This window comes from Salmo salar, chromosome ssa09 (genome assembly GCF_905237065.1).
Source record: "Salmo salar chromosome ssa09, Ssal_v3.1, whole genome shotgun sequence".
NCBI classification, from domain to species: domain Eukaryota; kingdom Metazoa; phylum Chordata; class Actinopteri; order Salmoniformes; family Salmonidae; genus Salmo; species Salmo salar.
This window is the reverse complement of record NC_059450.1, coordinates 19,702,135-19,717,860: the sequence shown is the minus strand read 5'-3', so window position 1 is coordinate 19,717,860 and position 15,726 is coordinate 19,702,135. Positions and strand designations below refer to the sequence as shown.

At 45.0% G+C, this 15,726-nt stretch overlaps 1 protein-coding gene across 4 annotated transcripts in view; it reads right to left on the bottom strand.

The window, feature by feature from the left end:
* Nucleotides 1-15,726, bottom strand: part of LOC106610839 (ryanodine receptor 3) — a 162,623-nt gene that overhangs the window by 67,753 nt on the left and 79,144 nt on the right. For 3 of the 4 annotated variants that reach the window (XM_045723462.1, XM_045723465.1, XM_045723464.1), the window contains exons 17-29: nucleotides 14,719-14,852; nucleotides 14,202-14,443; nucleotides 13,782-13,974; nucleotides 11,292-11,508; nucleotides 10,959-11,063; nucleotides 9,275-9,277; nucleotides 6,789-6,892; nucleotides 2,298-2,381; nucleotides 1,966-2,125; nucleotides 1,698-1,845; nucleotides 1,401-1,603; nucleotides 676-850; nucleotides 137-345 (exon numbers count right to left, since the gene is read on the bottom strand). In XM_045723462.1, the coding sequence (XP_045579418.1) occupies nucleotides 137-345; nucleotides 676-850; nucleotides 1,401-1,603; nucleotides 1,698-1,845; nucleotides 1,966-2,125; nucleotides 2,298-2,381; nucleotides 6,789-6,892; nucleotides 9,275-9,277; nucleotides 10,959-11,063; nucleotides 11,292-11,508; nucleotides 13,782-13,974; nucleotides 14,202-14,443; nucleotides 14,719-14,852 (1,977 nt within the window). The remainder of the gene's footprint in view (nucleotides 1-136; nucleotides 346-675; nucleotides 851-1,400; nucleotides 1,604-1,697; nucleotides 1,846-1,965; nucleotides 2,126-2,297; nucleotides 2,382-6,788; nucleotides 6,893-9,274; nucleotides 9,278-10,958; nucleotides 11,064-11,291; nucleotides 11,509-13,781; nucleotides 13,975-14,201; nucleotides 14,444-14,718; nucleotides 14,853-15,726) is intronic. The other variant, XM_045723463.1, reaches the window with a different exon arrangement.

Here is a 15,726-nt window from a genome sequence, read left to right as displayed (position 1 = left end):
ATTTGGACAACTGATTTAGCCATTCTCCATCTTAGAAGTGAGATATCGTACTGGTTCTTTAAGGTAAACCTTCTGTGAACCTCAACATATCATGTATATTACCGTTTCAATTTTGTCATTGACCTTTTGGTCTTACCATTATGTGGTTGTGGTTCTTTGGCACATTGACAAAGGTGGGGAGGCGTTTGCTGAACCACATGGTGACCTCACGGTTCATGTTGACGGCGAAGGGTTCGAAGCCCTCCTGCAGGCCACACATGGTGTAGTACTTAAAGGTACTGGCGTCCTTCCCCAGGTTCATACGACCCACCTGGGACAGGCCCAGACTACACACTGGGATAAAACCTGGGGAACAGAGAGAGCGAGAGAAAGAGAGAGTCAATGAGAGAGAGAGAGAAAGAGTGAGAGAGAAAAAGAGTGAGAACAACTGTCATCATTACCCTTCTCATTCTAAGAACCCACACATCAGGGGGAGGGGGAAATCAATCCAGCTTTTAATGAAAGCCATTTACAAGTGTCAGATTATATGAAGGTCAATTCATAACGGTGAGGCACTTATTTTCACTTATTTTGCAGCATGTCTGTCAGTGATTTGACGGCACAGAGACAAGAGAGGGGGCAGAGCTTAGAGAGGTCCTTTACATACACTCACCGTCTTCAGTCTCACACACTCACCGTCCTCCGTCTCGAAGTCGGCAAAGCAGAGCTCAGAGCCCTTGTTGGTGATGAGGATCTCTCCGTTGAGGGTGAAGATCATAGACTTGTCCTCCATGTTGATCATACAGCCCACCACGTCCCCCGCGTGCCAACACCGCCCAAAGAAACGACTGCCCATGTTCAGACGTTGACCCTGAATATACACACACAATAACTCTACAATCTGACTCAATCCTTAATCAAAATGTAATTTATTATGATATACACAAATCATACTCTCCAGGCTAGCTATGCCGTCATCAACTATGATAAAGTGTCTATTTTCCAAAGATAACTGTCACGCTCTGATCTGTTAAACCTGTTCCTGTGATGGTCTCCACCCCCTCCAGGTGTCGCTTCTTTTCCCCAGTGTATTTATCCCTGTGTTTCCTGTCTATCTGTGCCAGTTCGTCTTGTATGTTTAGTCAAGTCAACCAGCGTGGTTTTTCCCGTACTCCTTTAGCTATTCTCCTTTTTCTAGTCCTCTCGGTTTTGACCACGAGCCTGTCTGCCACTCTGTACCTCCTGGACTCTGATCTGGTTTTGACCTTTTTGCCTGTCCACGACCGTTCTCTTGTCTAACCCTTTGGATTATTAAACACTGTAAGACTCCAACCATCTGCCTCCTGTGTCTGCATCTGGGTCACGCCTTGTGCCTAGATAATAACGCTATAAGCATGTAGAATAGAGAGTTGAGGGCTCACCTTGTATCCGTCGAAGACAAAGGCCAGCTCATCAGTGCCCAGCTCTACATCAGGCCTACATCCAGGTCTGGCCCAGCCCACACGCATGTCTCCCCCTGTCACCACGTCAAACTCAAAGTACCACTTCCCCGTCATCACCGCGTACGTCCTCTCCACACGGAAGAAACGGATCTTGTCGATGCTCAGTCTGTCCCCCGCATGGCCTGCTGGGTGGGAAGACGGCCACAGTATCAACACAGGAAGTTTTGTACTGTTCTGTGTATGTCAACATGGCTTCGTGTGGTAAAGATAACCTACCGCCCTCCTGATCTGGAGGTTCGATATTGTATCCGTATCCAATCAGAGTGCGGATGGCCTCACGGAGGCTGTCCCTGTTGGACTTCTTAGTGCGCTCGTCTAATAAAGAATATGGCACCAGGCGAGGGTTCCGCTTGCTCTTCACATCCTGCATTGAGCACAGATGGGCACAGTCTTTTATCCAAAGTTATAAAGCCTTCAGTGTGTTTACTGTACGTGAGCTGTGGTCAAAACCTGCAGTGCTTTCACAGAAGACTGTGTGCTTTACCTGCTGAATGCCATAGGTCCATCCTTGTTTGATCCTGTCCTTGGCCCACACGTTGTGGGCGTTCTCCGCCAGTTTATCCACCAGAAGTTCCTGGCCTGGGGTCAGCTTCACATCAGACAGCTCCAGTGGTGTGGGCTTGTAACCATTCGACATCATGTAGCTTAAAACAAGACGAGACATTAGAATGTCTAACTACCTAGACAAAACAGTATTTGTCATGATTTTTCTTACTTTGTGCTAGCCTATCCGGAACATAGGAATCTCGAAAAGTTGGTAAATCATGTATTAGGTTCTTGCTGATCTGTGTATTCAAACGTCTAGTAGACTCTTACTTCTTTGGGAGTTTGATCTTCTTCAGGTCCTCTTCAGCGTTGGCGTTGACCTGGACAACATGGCAGCTTAATGCCAGCAGAGTCCTGTGAAGAGACAGATTAACAATCTCCATCTACACAGGATGAGCTCTCTAAGAGGGTGACTCACATTGCCTGCACACTAACTAAATACTATAATCAGCAGGCATAATCTTATGATACTAGGTTTTGTGGGTTTCTATACTCCTACATCAAGCAGAGTGGCAAATGAACCAGCATGAGCATACACAGAGAGCATTGTATTGTTTAATTGTGCATGTCCTGGTCCATTATGAAACCATATAGTCACCTTAAGGACTTGTTAAGAAAGAGTTATTCACACTTGTATCAGTAAAATCTCATTGCTTTGTCATTGTAAGAGGACAAATGAGAGATGTGGTGTGATGGCAGAATAGCAGGGCTGCTCTTTAGGGGCCCAGGTTGTCTGTCTCTGTTGTGTCAGCGTCACTGTAGATGAACGTTAATCAAACCAGACTTTCTCTCTCTCTCTAATCACACACACACACACACACACACACACACACACACACACACACACACACACACACACACACACACACACACACACACACACACACACACACACCTCTGTCTCATGAAACTTTATTTTGTGTGTTTCTCAGTGTCTGGGTGTGGGCTGTCAGTGTGGACCATTTGCAGATGTCCTACGGTGACAGGTGGGTGATGTCAGGAACACTGGGGGTGTTTCAGGTGCTGAGTGTCCAGCAGGAGAGCACCTTCAGTCTACTACCTAACTGACCCCTGGTTCACCCACACCTTCAGTCTACTACCTAACTGACCCCTGGTTCCCCCACACCTTCAGTCTACTACCTAACTGACCCCTGGTTCCCCCACACCTTCAGTCTACTACCTAACTGACCCCTGGTTCACCCACACCTTCAGTCTACTACCTAACTGACCCCTGGTTCACCCACACCTTCAGTCTACTACCTAACTGACCCCTGGTTCACCCACACCTTCAGTCTACTACCTAACTGACCCCTGGTTCACCCACACCTTCAGTCTACTACCTAACTGACCCCTGGTTCACCCACACCTTCAGTCTACTACCTAACTGACCCCTGGTTCACCCACACCTTCAGTCTACTACCTAACTGACCCCTGGTTCACCCACACCTTCAGTCTACTACCTAACTGACCCCTGGTTCCCCCACACCTTCAGTCTACTACCTAACTGACCCCTGGTTCACCCACACCTTCAGTCAACTACCTAACTGACCCCTGGTTCACCCACACCTTCAGTCTACTACCTAACTGACCCCTGGTTCACCCACACCTTCTGTCAGTCATATCCCACTGGCCACAAACTGGTTGAATCAACATTGTTTCAATGTCATTTGCCAACGTATTGTGACATTGAACCTATGTGGAAAATACATTGGATTTGAAAAAAAGTCATCAGGGTGAAATTTCAACCACAGGATTACTATATATGTCATCATGGTATCGAATTTTCAACATAGACAAACCATGTATAAAATATGTTGAATTTGTACCTTTGAAACAACGTCAGATCTTCAACGTTATAGCCTCGATCAGAAAAACTTATTGGCTGGGGAGCACCTCCTACTGGAGAGTTAATATATCTACAAAGCCCAGCTTTGATATTTATCACTGACTACTACTAATGTGCTATCGTGAGAATGATTATTGAGAGATCCTTTAATAACTAAATAGATTCACTGTTGCTATCAAAGTCATTCCAAAGGTTTAACCTATTTTCACGGCCGGATAAAAAACATACCCGATTTAATCTGGTTATTACTCCTGCCCAGAAACTAGAATATGCATATAATTGTTTGATTTTGATAGAAAACACCCTAATGTTTCTAAAACTGTTTGAATGGTGTCTGTGAGTATAACAGAACTCATATGGCAGGCCAAAACCTGAGAAGATTCTAAACAGGAAGTGCCCTCTCTGACCATTTCTTGGCCTTCTATAGCCTCTTCATCGAAAACAGAGGATCTCTGCTGTAACGTGACATTTTCTAAGACTCCCATAGGCTCTCAGAAGGCGCCAGAACGTTGAATGATGACTCTGCAGTCCCTGGCTGAAAAACAGTAGCGCATTTGGATAGTGGTCGATCTGAGAACAATGAAACGGGTGCGCACGTGCACGTGAAGAGTCCATTTTACATTTTCAGTCTTTGAACGAAAACAACGTCGCCTGGTGGGAATATTATCGCTATTTTACGAGAAAAATCGCATAAAAATAGATTTTAAACAGCGTTTGACATGCTTCGAAGTACGGTAATGGAATATTTTGAAATTTTTTGTCACGATACGCGCCGGCGCGTCACCCTTCGGATAGTGTCTTGAACGCAAGAACAAACGCAGCTATTTGGATATAACTATGGATTATTTGGAACCAAACCAACATTTGTTGTTGAAGTAGAAGTCCTGGGAGTGCATTCTGACGAAGAACAGCAAAGGTAATCCAATTTTTCTAATAGTAAATCTGAGTTTGGTGAGTGCCAAACTTGGTGGGTGTCAAAATAGCTAGCCATGATGGCCGGGCTATCTACTCAGAATATTGCAAAATGTGCTTTCACCGAAAAGCTATTTTAAAATCGGACATAGCGATTGCATAAAGGAGTTCTGTATCTATAATTCTTAAAAGAATTGTTATGTTTTTTGTGAACGTTTATCGTGAGTAATTTAGTAAATTCACCGGAAGTGTCGGTGGGTATGCTAGTTCTGAACGTCGCATGCTAATGTAAAAAGCTGGTTTTTGATATAAATATGAACTTGATTGAAAAAAACATGCATGTATTGTATAACATAATGTCCTAGGAGTGTCATCTGATGAAGATCATCAAAGGTTAGTGCTGCATTTAGCTGTGGTTTTGGTTTTTGTGACATTATATGCTAGCTTGAAAAATGTGTGTCTGATTATTTCTGGCTGGGTACTCTCCTGACATAATCTAATGTTTTGCTTTCGTTGTAAAGTGTTTTTGAAATCGGACAATGTGGTTAGATAAAGGAGAGTCTTGTCTTTAAAATGGTGTAAAATAGTCATATGTTTGAAAAATTGAAGTTTTTGGATTTCTGAGGTGTTTGTAATTCGCGCCACGCCCTATCATTGGATTTTGGAGCGGTGTTCCGCTAGCTGAACATCTAGATGTAAGAGGTTTTAACAGAGCAAATGAAATGTAACCATACTTTATAAGTTGTATATCATCAATGATACTATTTAGGCCTATATAGCATTTGCAAAGTCATCAATAGCTATTGTTTCAATTCAACCCAGACAATGCATAAAGGGTTTCAAGCTTTGGGAGATTTCAAATGTAATCTTCATGTTAGTAATTAATATGTTGGATTCACGTCTCCATTTCAACCAAATATCTAAGTTAAAGAATATGATTAAATCAAATCAAACTTTAAATGCAATTTAAATAAACGTTGATTTGATTAGGTCCTAGATTTTTTTATTTAACTAGGTAAGTCAGTTAAGAACAAATTATTATTTACAATGACAGCCTAGGAACAGTGGGTTAACTGCCTTGTTCAGGGGTAGAACGACAAATTCTTACCTTGTCAGCTCAGGGATTTGATCTAGCAACCTTTCGGTTACTGGCCCAACGCTCTAACCACTAGGCTACAAGCCGCCCCAACATGAATGAAGACGTGAATCCAACATATTAATTATACATTTGTAGACAAACTTGAATGAAGGCCAGACTAAGTCAGTGGCACAAAAGATACATCTCCTTCAAATGTTGATTTTTGGTTGCATTGTCAACCAAACAATTCAATATTACTTCTGTAATACAGTATGTAGCCAAAAGTTAAGGCTATATTAATAACTAATGTAACAGTTCTATTCAACCTTAAAATGAGTAACACATCCATGGCCACATTTTGAGGTTACTGTAACTATGAATGTCTTCTTATGCAATCATAGCATGCAAAGGTTGTTCAACATGTTCAACATAGCATGCAAAGGTTGCAGGTCTGTGGAGATCTTCACAATTCCTTTAATGATCTGTGCAGAATCTGATCACTTGCATGTACTTTTAATGTAATCTCAACTGCAATTCAGGTCATTTGTTGTGCTATTAGATGAAGCACAGTGATACACATTCATCTGTTGTATAAATAAAACATATCTGACATTGTATTCCCATTTAAACTTTGTTGTGCTTTTAAAAGTTTGATAGGCGTTGTGACATTTAGATGACAACTGAACAAACAATCTGTCATTGTTCTTCCATTGCTTTTAGATGGGTGAAAGCATAGTGATAACACATTGGGAATTCAACAAACGTCTTGCTGTCCTTTTTGAGGGGTTGAATAAAGGTTGAAATCTCATTGATCAACATCTCAACCAAATATAACGTGGTGTGCCCTGCGGGATCTCTCCTCGTCTTTCTATTTCTCTCTCTTCATTAGTGAAACTAATATAGTTACTTATAATGCAGGACATACTTCAAGGTTTCCGTTGACATCTGTAGGTTGTAATTCTTTTCCGTTTCAGGCAGTCTGGGAAAATCCACAAGGCAGGGGTGCTGCCGCTTATTATCGTCCCTTATCTGTGAAACGCATGAGGATTGTTAATGTACAAGTATTTATACATATTACAACTGTCTTGAGGAAAGGGGAAAGAAATATTCCAAAAGGTGAGTATAATTCAAATCACAATTAAGATTTTTGCCAATCAACAGGGGAGTACTCTCTTAGGGAAAAAAAGGTGCTAACTAGAACCTAAAAGTGTTCTTCAGCTGTCCCCATAATAGTTAGAACACTTTTAGTTCCAGGTAGAGCCCTTTTGGGTTCCATGTAGAACCCTTTCCACAGAGAGTACTACATGGATCCCAAAAGGGTTCTACCTGGAACCAAAAAGGGTTATCTTATGGGGACAACCCGAGAACCCTTTTGGAACCCTTTTTTCTAAGAGTGTGGGGATGTTGTCTACTTACAGAGGGCTACTGGTGTACTGGAGTGATAATACGGTCTAGTCTAGTGGACATGTTATGAATGTAGAGGAGGAGCATGTTTTCTTGGAAGATAGAGAGGTGTGAGTCCTGAATACTAAGCCAAGTGAGATATATAATTCCATTCTTGACTGCTGTGTTTTACCTCTAATAATCCCTCTGGCTGCTCTTTCCAGCCCAAGCAGTATTACATCCATGTTGACCAAGAAAACATGAAGTGGTTTTGCTGTACAGATATGTGGCTATTTGAGTGCTACATGAACCCCAGGCAGCTCTTTTGTGAATAGCACAAGAACTCCCCAGGAATTATTTTACCTAACAGACTTTTCCTACAGCCTACTACAGTCCAGACAGCCTACTACAGTCCAGACAACCTACTACAGTCCAGACAACCTACTACAGTCCAGACAGCCTACTACAGTCCAGACAGCCTACTACAGTCCAGACAACCTACTACAGTCCAGACAGCCTACTACAGTCCAGACAGCCTACTACACTCTATTCAAATAGGGCTTTGTCAGAGGACAAAGAAGTCCATGCTGTTATTCTTACTAGCCTTGGTATGAATGTCACACAGCTTGTTTGAAATTCTTTTTATACTGTCAATGGTCCATGTTGATAAAACTATTCCAAGTATTCTATAACCATACTAGCCTCCGATAGTGAAGTGTGTCAGGCAGCTAATATAGATACCCTACCTCTGTACCCCATAGCAACCACAGCAACTAAAACTCAGACCTCTTTAAAATCAGCACTGAAGCTGTGCTCTCTGGAGAGTGGAATACAATAACAGCGCTGTCCAGGTATGTGTTCTGTTCAGCCCAGATTTAGTATACTCTCTCCCTGGTGTAGCTTGCTCCATGCACTGCCAGGACAACGTCACCCGGCCTAAGCTAACGAGGTCTCGTAAAAAACAGATATAAAAGCCAAACTGCTATGTCAGGGGTGCAGAATTCTGTTTAAATGAATAAGAGAGTTTGACCCCGGCGTAATAGATCGCCTCACCATAAATCAAAGGCTCTACTAAGATGTGGGAACTGATGGAATGGCTGGCAGTCCAGTGGGTGGACAAATCACACCGGCACAGTTGTGTTTAAATGTGGGATAGGATGGAAGGAGGGACTGCAGGAATGAGAGAATCATTCAGTAGGGTGGGCTGCGGTGGTCTACTCTACACACATCCAACACTTATGTAATATAGACATAAGAGCTGTGTTGCATATTGTTTCTGGTATTGATTGTCTGCACCTTTAAGGGCAGTGGGGCACAACAGGTCATTTTGGCAATCATGTACTAACATGAAACCAAGAAACAGTCATTCAGTCTTTGTAACAGTAGGGCTTAATGAATTCGCGTCCAGTTTAATAATCTGGAATTCAACTAACAGAGAGACAAATACCCCACATAAAGTCTTTCCAATCAGTAAAGTGTCCATTGAAACTCCATGAACTGAATTACAATGTTGGGCGGCAAGTAGCCTAGCGGTTAGGAGTGTCGGGCCATCAACCGAAAGGTCATTGGTTCAAATCTCCGAGCCGATTAGGTGAAAGATATGCCATTGAGCAAGGCATTTAACCATCATTTCTCCAGGGTCGCTGTCAATAATGGCTGATCCCTGGCTCTGAGCCTACTCTCTGAGGGTGTCTCAGGAGGAGTGGGATATGGAAGAAATTAATTTCCTAATTCACACATGAACTTGTACATGTGTGAAATAAGACATATGTAAACACACACCTAAATATCTTATCTTATTATCAATAGTCTAAACATGTCACTGAGGTCTATTTCCTGTTTTATTGCTGCAACAGAATGGCCAAAATGTCCTTCTGTGCCTTTCACAAACAATTGCATTGTAATTCATGACTGATTTAGGACACAGAAAAGATGAGTCTCTCGACTACAAACAAACAAAAATGGAGTCTCTACAATGAATGGCATGACGAGCACAAAAGAAGAAATATGGGAGTATTCTTCACTTACCCTCTGTTGGGTTTGAACCGCAAATTATAAAAGAGAAAGCAAAATGGTGTACAGGCTTGTTTTGGTGCTTTAACGTTGGTAGAATTTATAAGATTAGGTTAGGGTTAATGCATTTCACATAAATAATTATCAGTATAATTGGTCTAACACAAACATTTGCAAGCTGAGATTTATTTCCCTGATAAAAGTTTATTTATGTTTATATTGGTTGATGATCCATTTAAAGGTAATGTATTGCTTCTTTCCTAAGTACAGTGCCTTCGGAAAGTATTCAGACTCCTTGACTTTTTTCACATTTTGTTACGTTACGGCCTTATTCTAATTGAATTGTTTTTTCTCCCTTATCAATCTACACACAATACCCCATAATGACAAAACAAAAACATTTAATTTAGTAATCATTGCTAATTTAAAAAAGATATAAAACTGAAATATGACATTTACATCAGTATTCAGACCCTTTACTCAGTACTTTGTTGAAGCACCTTTGGCAGCGATTACAGCCTCGAGTCTTCTTGGGTATGATGCTACAAGCTTGGCACACCTGTATTTGGGGGAGTTTCTCCCATTCTTCTCTGCAGATCCTCTCAAGCTCTGTCAGGTTGGATGGGGAGGTTTTCTGCACAGCAATTTTCAGGTCTCTCCAGAGATATTCAATCGGCTTCAAGTCCGGGCTTTGGCTGGGCCACTCAAGGACATTGAGACTTGTCCCGAAGCCACTCCTGCGTTGTCTTGGCTGTGTGCTTATGGTCATTGTCCTGTTGGAAGGTGAACCTTCGCCCCAGTCTGATGTCCTGAGTGCTCTGGAGCAGGTTTTCAAGGATCTCTCTGTACTTTTCTCAGTTCATCTTTGCCTCGATCCTGACTAGTCTCCCAGTCCCTGCCACTGAAAAACATCCCCACAGCATGATGCTGCCACCACCATGCTTCACAGTAGGGATGGTGCCAGGTTTCCTCCAGACGTGACCCAAAGAGTTCAATCTTGGTTTCATCAGACCAGAGAATGTTGTTTCTGATGGTCTGAGTCCTTGAGGTGCCTTTTGGCAAACTCCAAGCGGGCTGTCATGTGCCTTTTACTGAGGAGTGGCTTCTGTAGGAAGAGTCTTGGTGGTTCCAAACTTCTTCTATTTAAGAATGATGGAGGCCACTGTGTTCTTGGGGACCTTCAATGCTGCAGACATTTTTTGGTACCCTTCCCCAGATCTGTGCCGACACAATGCTGTCTCGGGCATCAACGGACAATTCCTTCGACCTCATGGCTTGGTTTTTGCTCTGCCATGCACTGTCAACTGTGGGACCTTATATAGACAGGTGTGTGCCTTTCCAAATCATGTCCAATCAATTGAATTTACCACAGGTGGACTCCAATCAAGTTGTAGAAACATCAATTTCGAGTCTCATGGCAAAGGGTCTGAATACTTATGTAAATAAGGTATTTTTGTCTTTTATTTCTAAGAAATGTGCAAAAATGTCCCCAATTTTTATTTTTTTTGTCATTATGGGATATTGTGTGTAGATTGCTAAGGATCAATTTTAGAATAAGGCTGTAATGTAATAAAATGTGGAAAAAGTTAAGGGGTCTGAATACTTTCTGAGGGCACTGTATGTCAATGACATGGACTGCCCAAAATAGTTTGCCAGTGCTAATCTATTCTCTCAATCAGTGTTAAAAGAGGTCTCCTACCTTCCCATAAGACCAGCCCAGTTCTATCTTGTTCATGGCCCACAGCTCGTGGATATTCTCAGCCAGTCTGTCCCGGACCTTCTCCAGGTATGGCGGCATGACGATCTGAGAGACAAAGAATCAGTGTCGTAGATAAACAGCATCTGTTTGTAGACAGTACAGCAGGCCTATGTCATCAATCATACATTGTGGATATTTGGAAACACTTACACTGTAGATATTAATGTACAAGCCCCTTTAAAACATGCAGTATAAACACTGTTACTGTGTTTAAGATGAGCCATGTTGCAGATAATGTGAGGCGTTCTGAGCTGAAAGCCATACCCCTGTTACCTGGCTGGTCTCCACAGGGGTGGGTATGAAGGAGGCCTGAGATATGAACTGTGTGGTCCCCAGCAGGTCTCGGACCCCCTCCATGTCCCTTTTGTACTCCTTCACCGGCTCCACCTTCATCTTCTCCTTGGGGAGTAGGGCTTCGTAACACGGAGCATAGCCCGACGGAGGCAGGAACTTGAAGTCACCATGACGACCGCCCATCAGGAAACGCACCCTAGAGCGAGAGGGACTTAGTCAATCAGTGTGTTCAGTATGTGGGTGACAGCTTGAGAGTGATGGGGGGGAAGAACATAGAGCCACTGAGGCCAAACCCCAGCCCCAGAACCGCTCTAACCAACCCCCAGACCAGCTCTAACCAACCCCCAGACCAGCTCTAACCAACCCCCAGACCAGCTCTAACCAACCCCCAGACCAGCTCTAACCAACCCCCAGACCAGCTCTAACCAACCCCCAGACCAGCTCTAACCAACCCCCAGACCAGCTCTAACCAACCCCCAGACCAGCTCTAACCAACCCCCAGACCAGCTCTAACCAACCCCCAGACCAGCTCTAACTGAGGCCCAGCCCAGCTCTAACCAAACCACAGGCCCAGCCCAACTCTAACCAAACCCCAGCCCAGCTCTGACCAAGCCCCAACCCAGCTCTGACCAAACCACATCCCCAGCCCAGCTCTAACCAAACCCCAGCCCAGCTCTAACCAAACCCCATCCCCAGCCCAGCTCTAACCAAACCCCAGCCCAGCTCTGACCAAACCACATCCCCAGCCCAGCTCTAACCAAACCCCAGCCCAGCTCTAACCAAACCCCAGCCCAGCTCTAACCAAACCCCATCCCCAGCCCAGCTCTAACCAAACCCCAGCCCAGCTCTAACCAAACCCCAGCCCAGCTCTGACCAAGCCCCAGCCCAGCTCTGACCAAGCCCCAACCCAGCTCTGACCAAACCACATCCCCAGCCCAGCTCTAACCAAACCCCAGCCCAGCTCTAACCAAACCCCAGACCAGCTCTAACCGAGGCCCAGACCAGCTCTAACTGAACCCCAGCCCCAGACCAGCTCTAACTGAACCCCAGCCCCAGACCAGCTCTAACTGAACCCCAGCCCCAGACCAGCTCTAACTGAACCCCAGCCCCAGACCAGCTCTAACCAAACCCCAGCCCAGCTCTAACCAAACCCCATCCCCAGCCCAGCTCTAACCAAACCCCAGCCCAGCTCTAACCAAACCCCAGCCCAGCTCTAACCAAACCCCAGCCCCAGCCCAGCTCTAACCAAACCACAGGCCCAGCCCAGCTCTAACCAAACCACAGGCCCAGCCCAGCTCTAACCAAACCCCAGCCCCAGCCCAGCTCTAACCAAACCCCAGCCCAGCTCTGACCAAGCCCCAACCCAGCTCTGACCAAACCACATCCCCAGCCCAGCTCTAACCAAACCCCAGCCCAGCTCTAACCAAACCCCAGACCAGCTCTAACCGAGGCCCAGACCAGCTCTAACTGAACCCCAGCCCCAGACCAGCTCTAACTGAACCCCAGCCCCAGACCAGCTCTAACTGAACCCCAGCCCCAGACCACCTCTAACTGAACCCCAGACCAGCTCTAACTGAACCCCAGACCAGCTCTAACTGAACCCCAGCCCCAGACCAGCTCCAACTGAACCCCAGCCCCAGCCTCAACCTAGCTTTAACCAAGCCCCAGGTCAACTCTAAACAAGCTCCAGCTGAGCCCGGCAGAGCAGAAAGTGACTATGACTAACCCCACTTTGAGAATGATGCAATATTTCAGCCCACCACTCAGAAGCCCTCCTGGGCCGTAACCAAAATAGCAGCTGTAGTAGTGATGATGACGCATTCACTCCAAGTCTCACTGAGTGCAGTGCACAAATCAATTATTAACAAGTGTGTGTCGTTGCGTAGCATGCCCCGCTGCACAGAGGACAGGAAATGTTTACAATACATGATGTGGCCTGCATCATACAGACAGACAAAATGCAGAATAACGCTAACAGAATTCCTATAATTATGATTTCCTGTTAATTTTGTATAATGCTGTATAATTTTGTATAATGCTTCTGCAAATGTTATTGTGGTAATTGAGATACAGTGTAGCTTGCAGGCCATTATGGAATTTGATGTGAACTAAAATATTTTGGGCTGTCAAGCGTCATGTCTCGGACAGTGGTCCAGAATAGTAAAATGCAATTTTGCTGTAGAAAACAGGGTCGGTCATAAAATCCTGGAAAGCTTCCTGGAGCCTGAAATTTAATTTTTCAGACATGTCAGTCACATCATTTGAAGTTGCCATGGCAACACAAGTGAGTAAGATGTATGCCGAGCCTTTAAGGATTCATATTTAGAGGAAACGATAGAGGAATGGATTAGATGGATTTTTGTGCAAGCTAGAGGGAGAATAGAAAGCAATTTGAGGAGAAGTCCCTGTATGTGTGTATACGTGGTCATTCATATAAATGCCAGGTGTGTGTGTGTAAGAAACACATACTTGACCCCAGCGGAAAAGCTGACAACAGGGAAGAAGAGTCCATCGATGTTGAAGTTCTCGAACATGCCCTGTACGGGCTGTCCATTGATCCTAAAGGAGATGCTGGGGGCTCCCAGGTCCAGACAACAGCTCACCACATCCTCAGAGGTCAGGATGTGTTGGTTAATAGAAGCCACCGCCCGGGAGATACGACCTGCAACAAACCACAGTCTCAGCACAGAAATATGACCTGCAAGACACACACTCACTTTTGCACACGAAAGCACGCACACATACATGCACACACACACACACACACACACACACACACACACACACAGTGGGCATAGACATTTGCCCTGCAGGACACACACTGTCTAGACACAATCTGGGTGACTTCTCATCATTTATGAAGCAGGAGACTTAATGAAAAAAACTGACCTGACCAGAGATGAAGTCCGTCAAAGCCGTAAGAGTAGAGGTCATCCCCCACCCCGTTGCCCCCCCAACCCTCCCCTCCACCTGGGTAAGGGGCGTAACCCTTGTTGGTGGCCCAGCCCACACGCAGGTGAGAGGGGTCGCTGGTCAAGAAGTGGTCCACCTGATCAATCATCAACTCGTAGTACCACTTCTTATACTGGGCCGAGCCCTCACTCATTCCCAGGTAAATGTTGGGCCTCATGCTGCCAAAGATTAGAGACATGGATTAGGGCTTAATCACATACCGGTAACTGTGATCGATGTTGTTATATGCACCTTTCACAATCCAATCAAACAAACACAGCAATGAAAAGGATATCCAACACACACACACACACACACACACACACACACACACACACACACACACACACACACACACACACACACACACACACACACACACACACCACTCATACTTTACAACCAATAGCACCTTAATCTAATTATACTGGGCAGGGATTGGATGGCTTTTTACCTTTGGACGTCATTGACCAATCGGGTCTGGAGAAGCAGATCTCTTTTGGGGAGCAGGTGATCGCAGATGAGGTTCTGATTGGCTCGTACTGCCACCCCATTACACACACAGAGGGAACAGAGCACATCCAAAATCTGCAGGGTGAGGAGAGAGAAAGAGAGAAAGACAAAGAGAGAGAGAGACCGAGACCGAGAGAGAGACCGAGAGAGAGAGACCGAGAGAGAGAGAGCAGACCGAGAGAGAGAGACAGACCGAGAGAGAGAGAGACCGAGAGAGAGAGAGACCGAGAGAGAGAGAGTGACCGAGAGAGAGAGAGACCGAGAGAGAGAGAGACCGAGAGAGAGAGAGTGACCGAGAGAAAGAGAGACCGAGAGAGAGAGAGACCGAGAGAGAGACCGAGAGAGAGAGAGACCGAGAGAGAGAGAGACCGAGAGAGAGAGAGACCGAGAGAGAGAGAGACCGAGACCGAGAGAGAGACCGAGACCGAGAGAGAGAGACACCGAGAGAGAGAGAGACACCGAGAGAGAGAGAGACACCGAGAGAGAGACCGAGACCGAGAGAGAGAGAGACACCGAGAGAGACACCGAGAGAGAGAGAGACACCAAGAGAGAGAGAGACACCGAGAGAGAGAGAGACCGAGAGAGAGAGAGACCGAGAGAGAGAGAGAGAGAGAGAGAGAGAGAGAGAGAGAGAGAGAGAGAGAGAGAGAGAGAGAGAGAGAGAGAGAGAGAGAGAGAGAGAGAGAGAGAGAGAGAGAGAGAGACCGAGACAGAGACAGAGAGATATAGAAGGACAGAAACAGAACAGGACCAACTCATCCGTAGTCCTTTTCCATGTTACTATTAGAGGGAGAGCATTACCTTTAGCTATTAAATAACAACTTGTCTGTTAGAAAGCTTTCCACAGTATGTGGCATGGTATTAGTCAGAAACATTTCTTCTAGTGTCAAAATTGACTAAAAAGCATAAGTAGGATAATTTTGGTCATAAAGTCAGTACATTCCAAAAC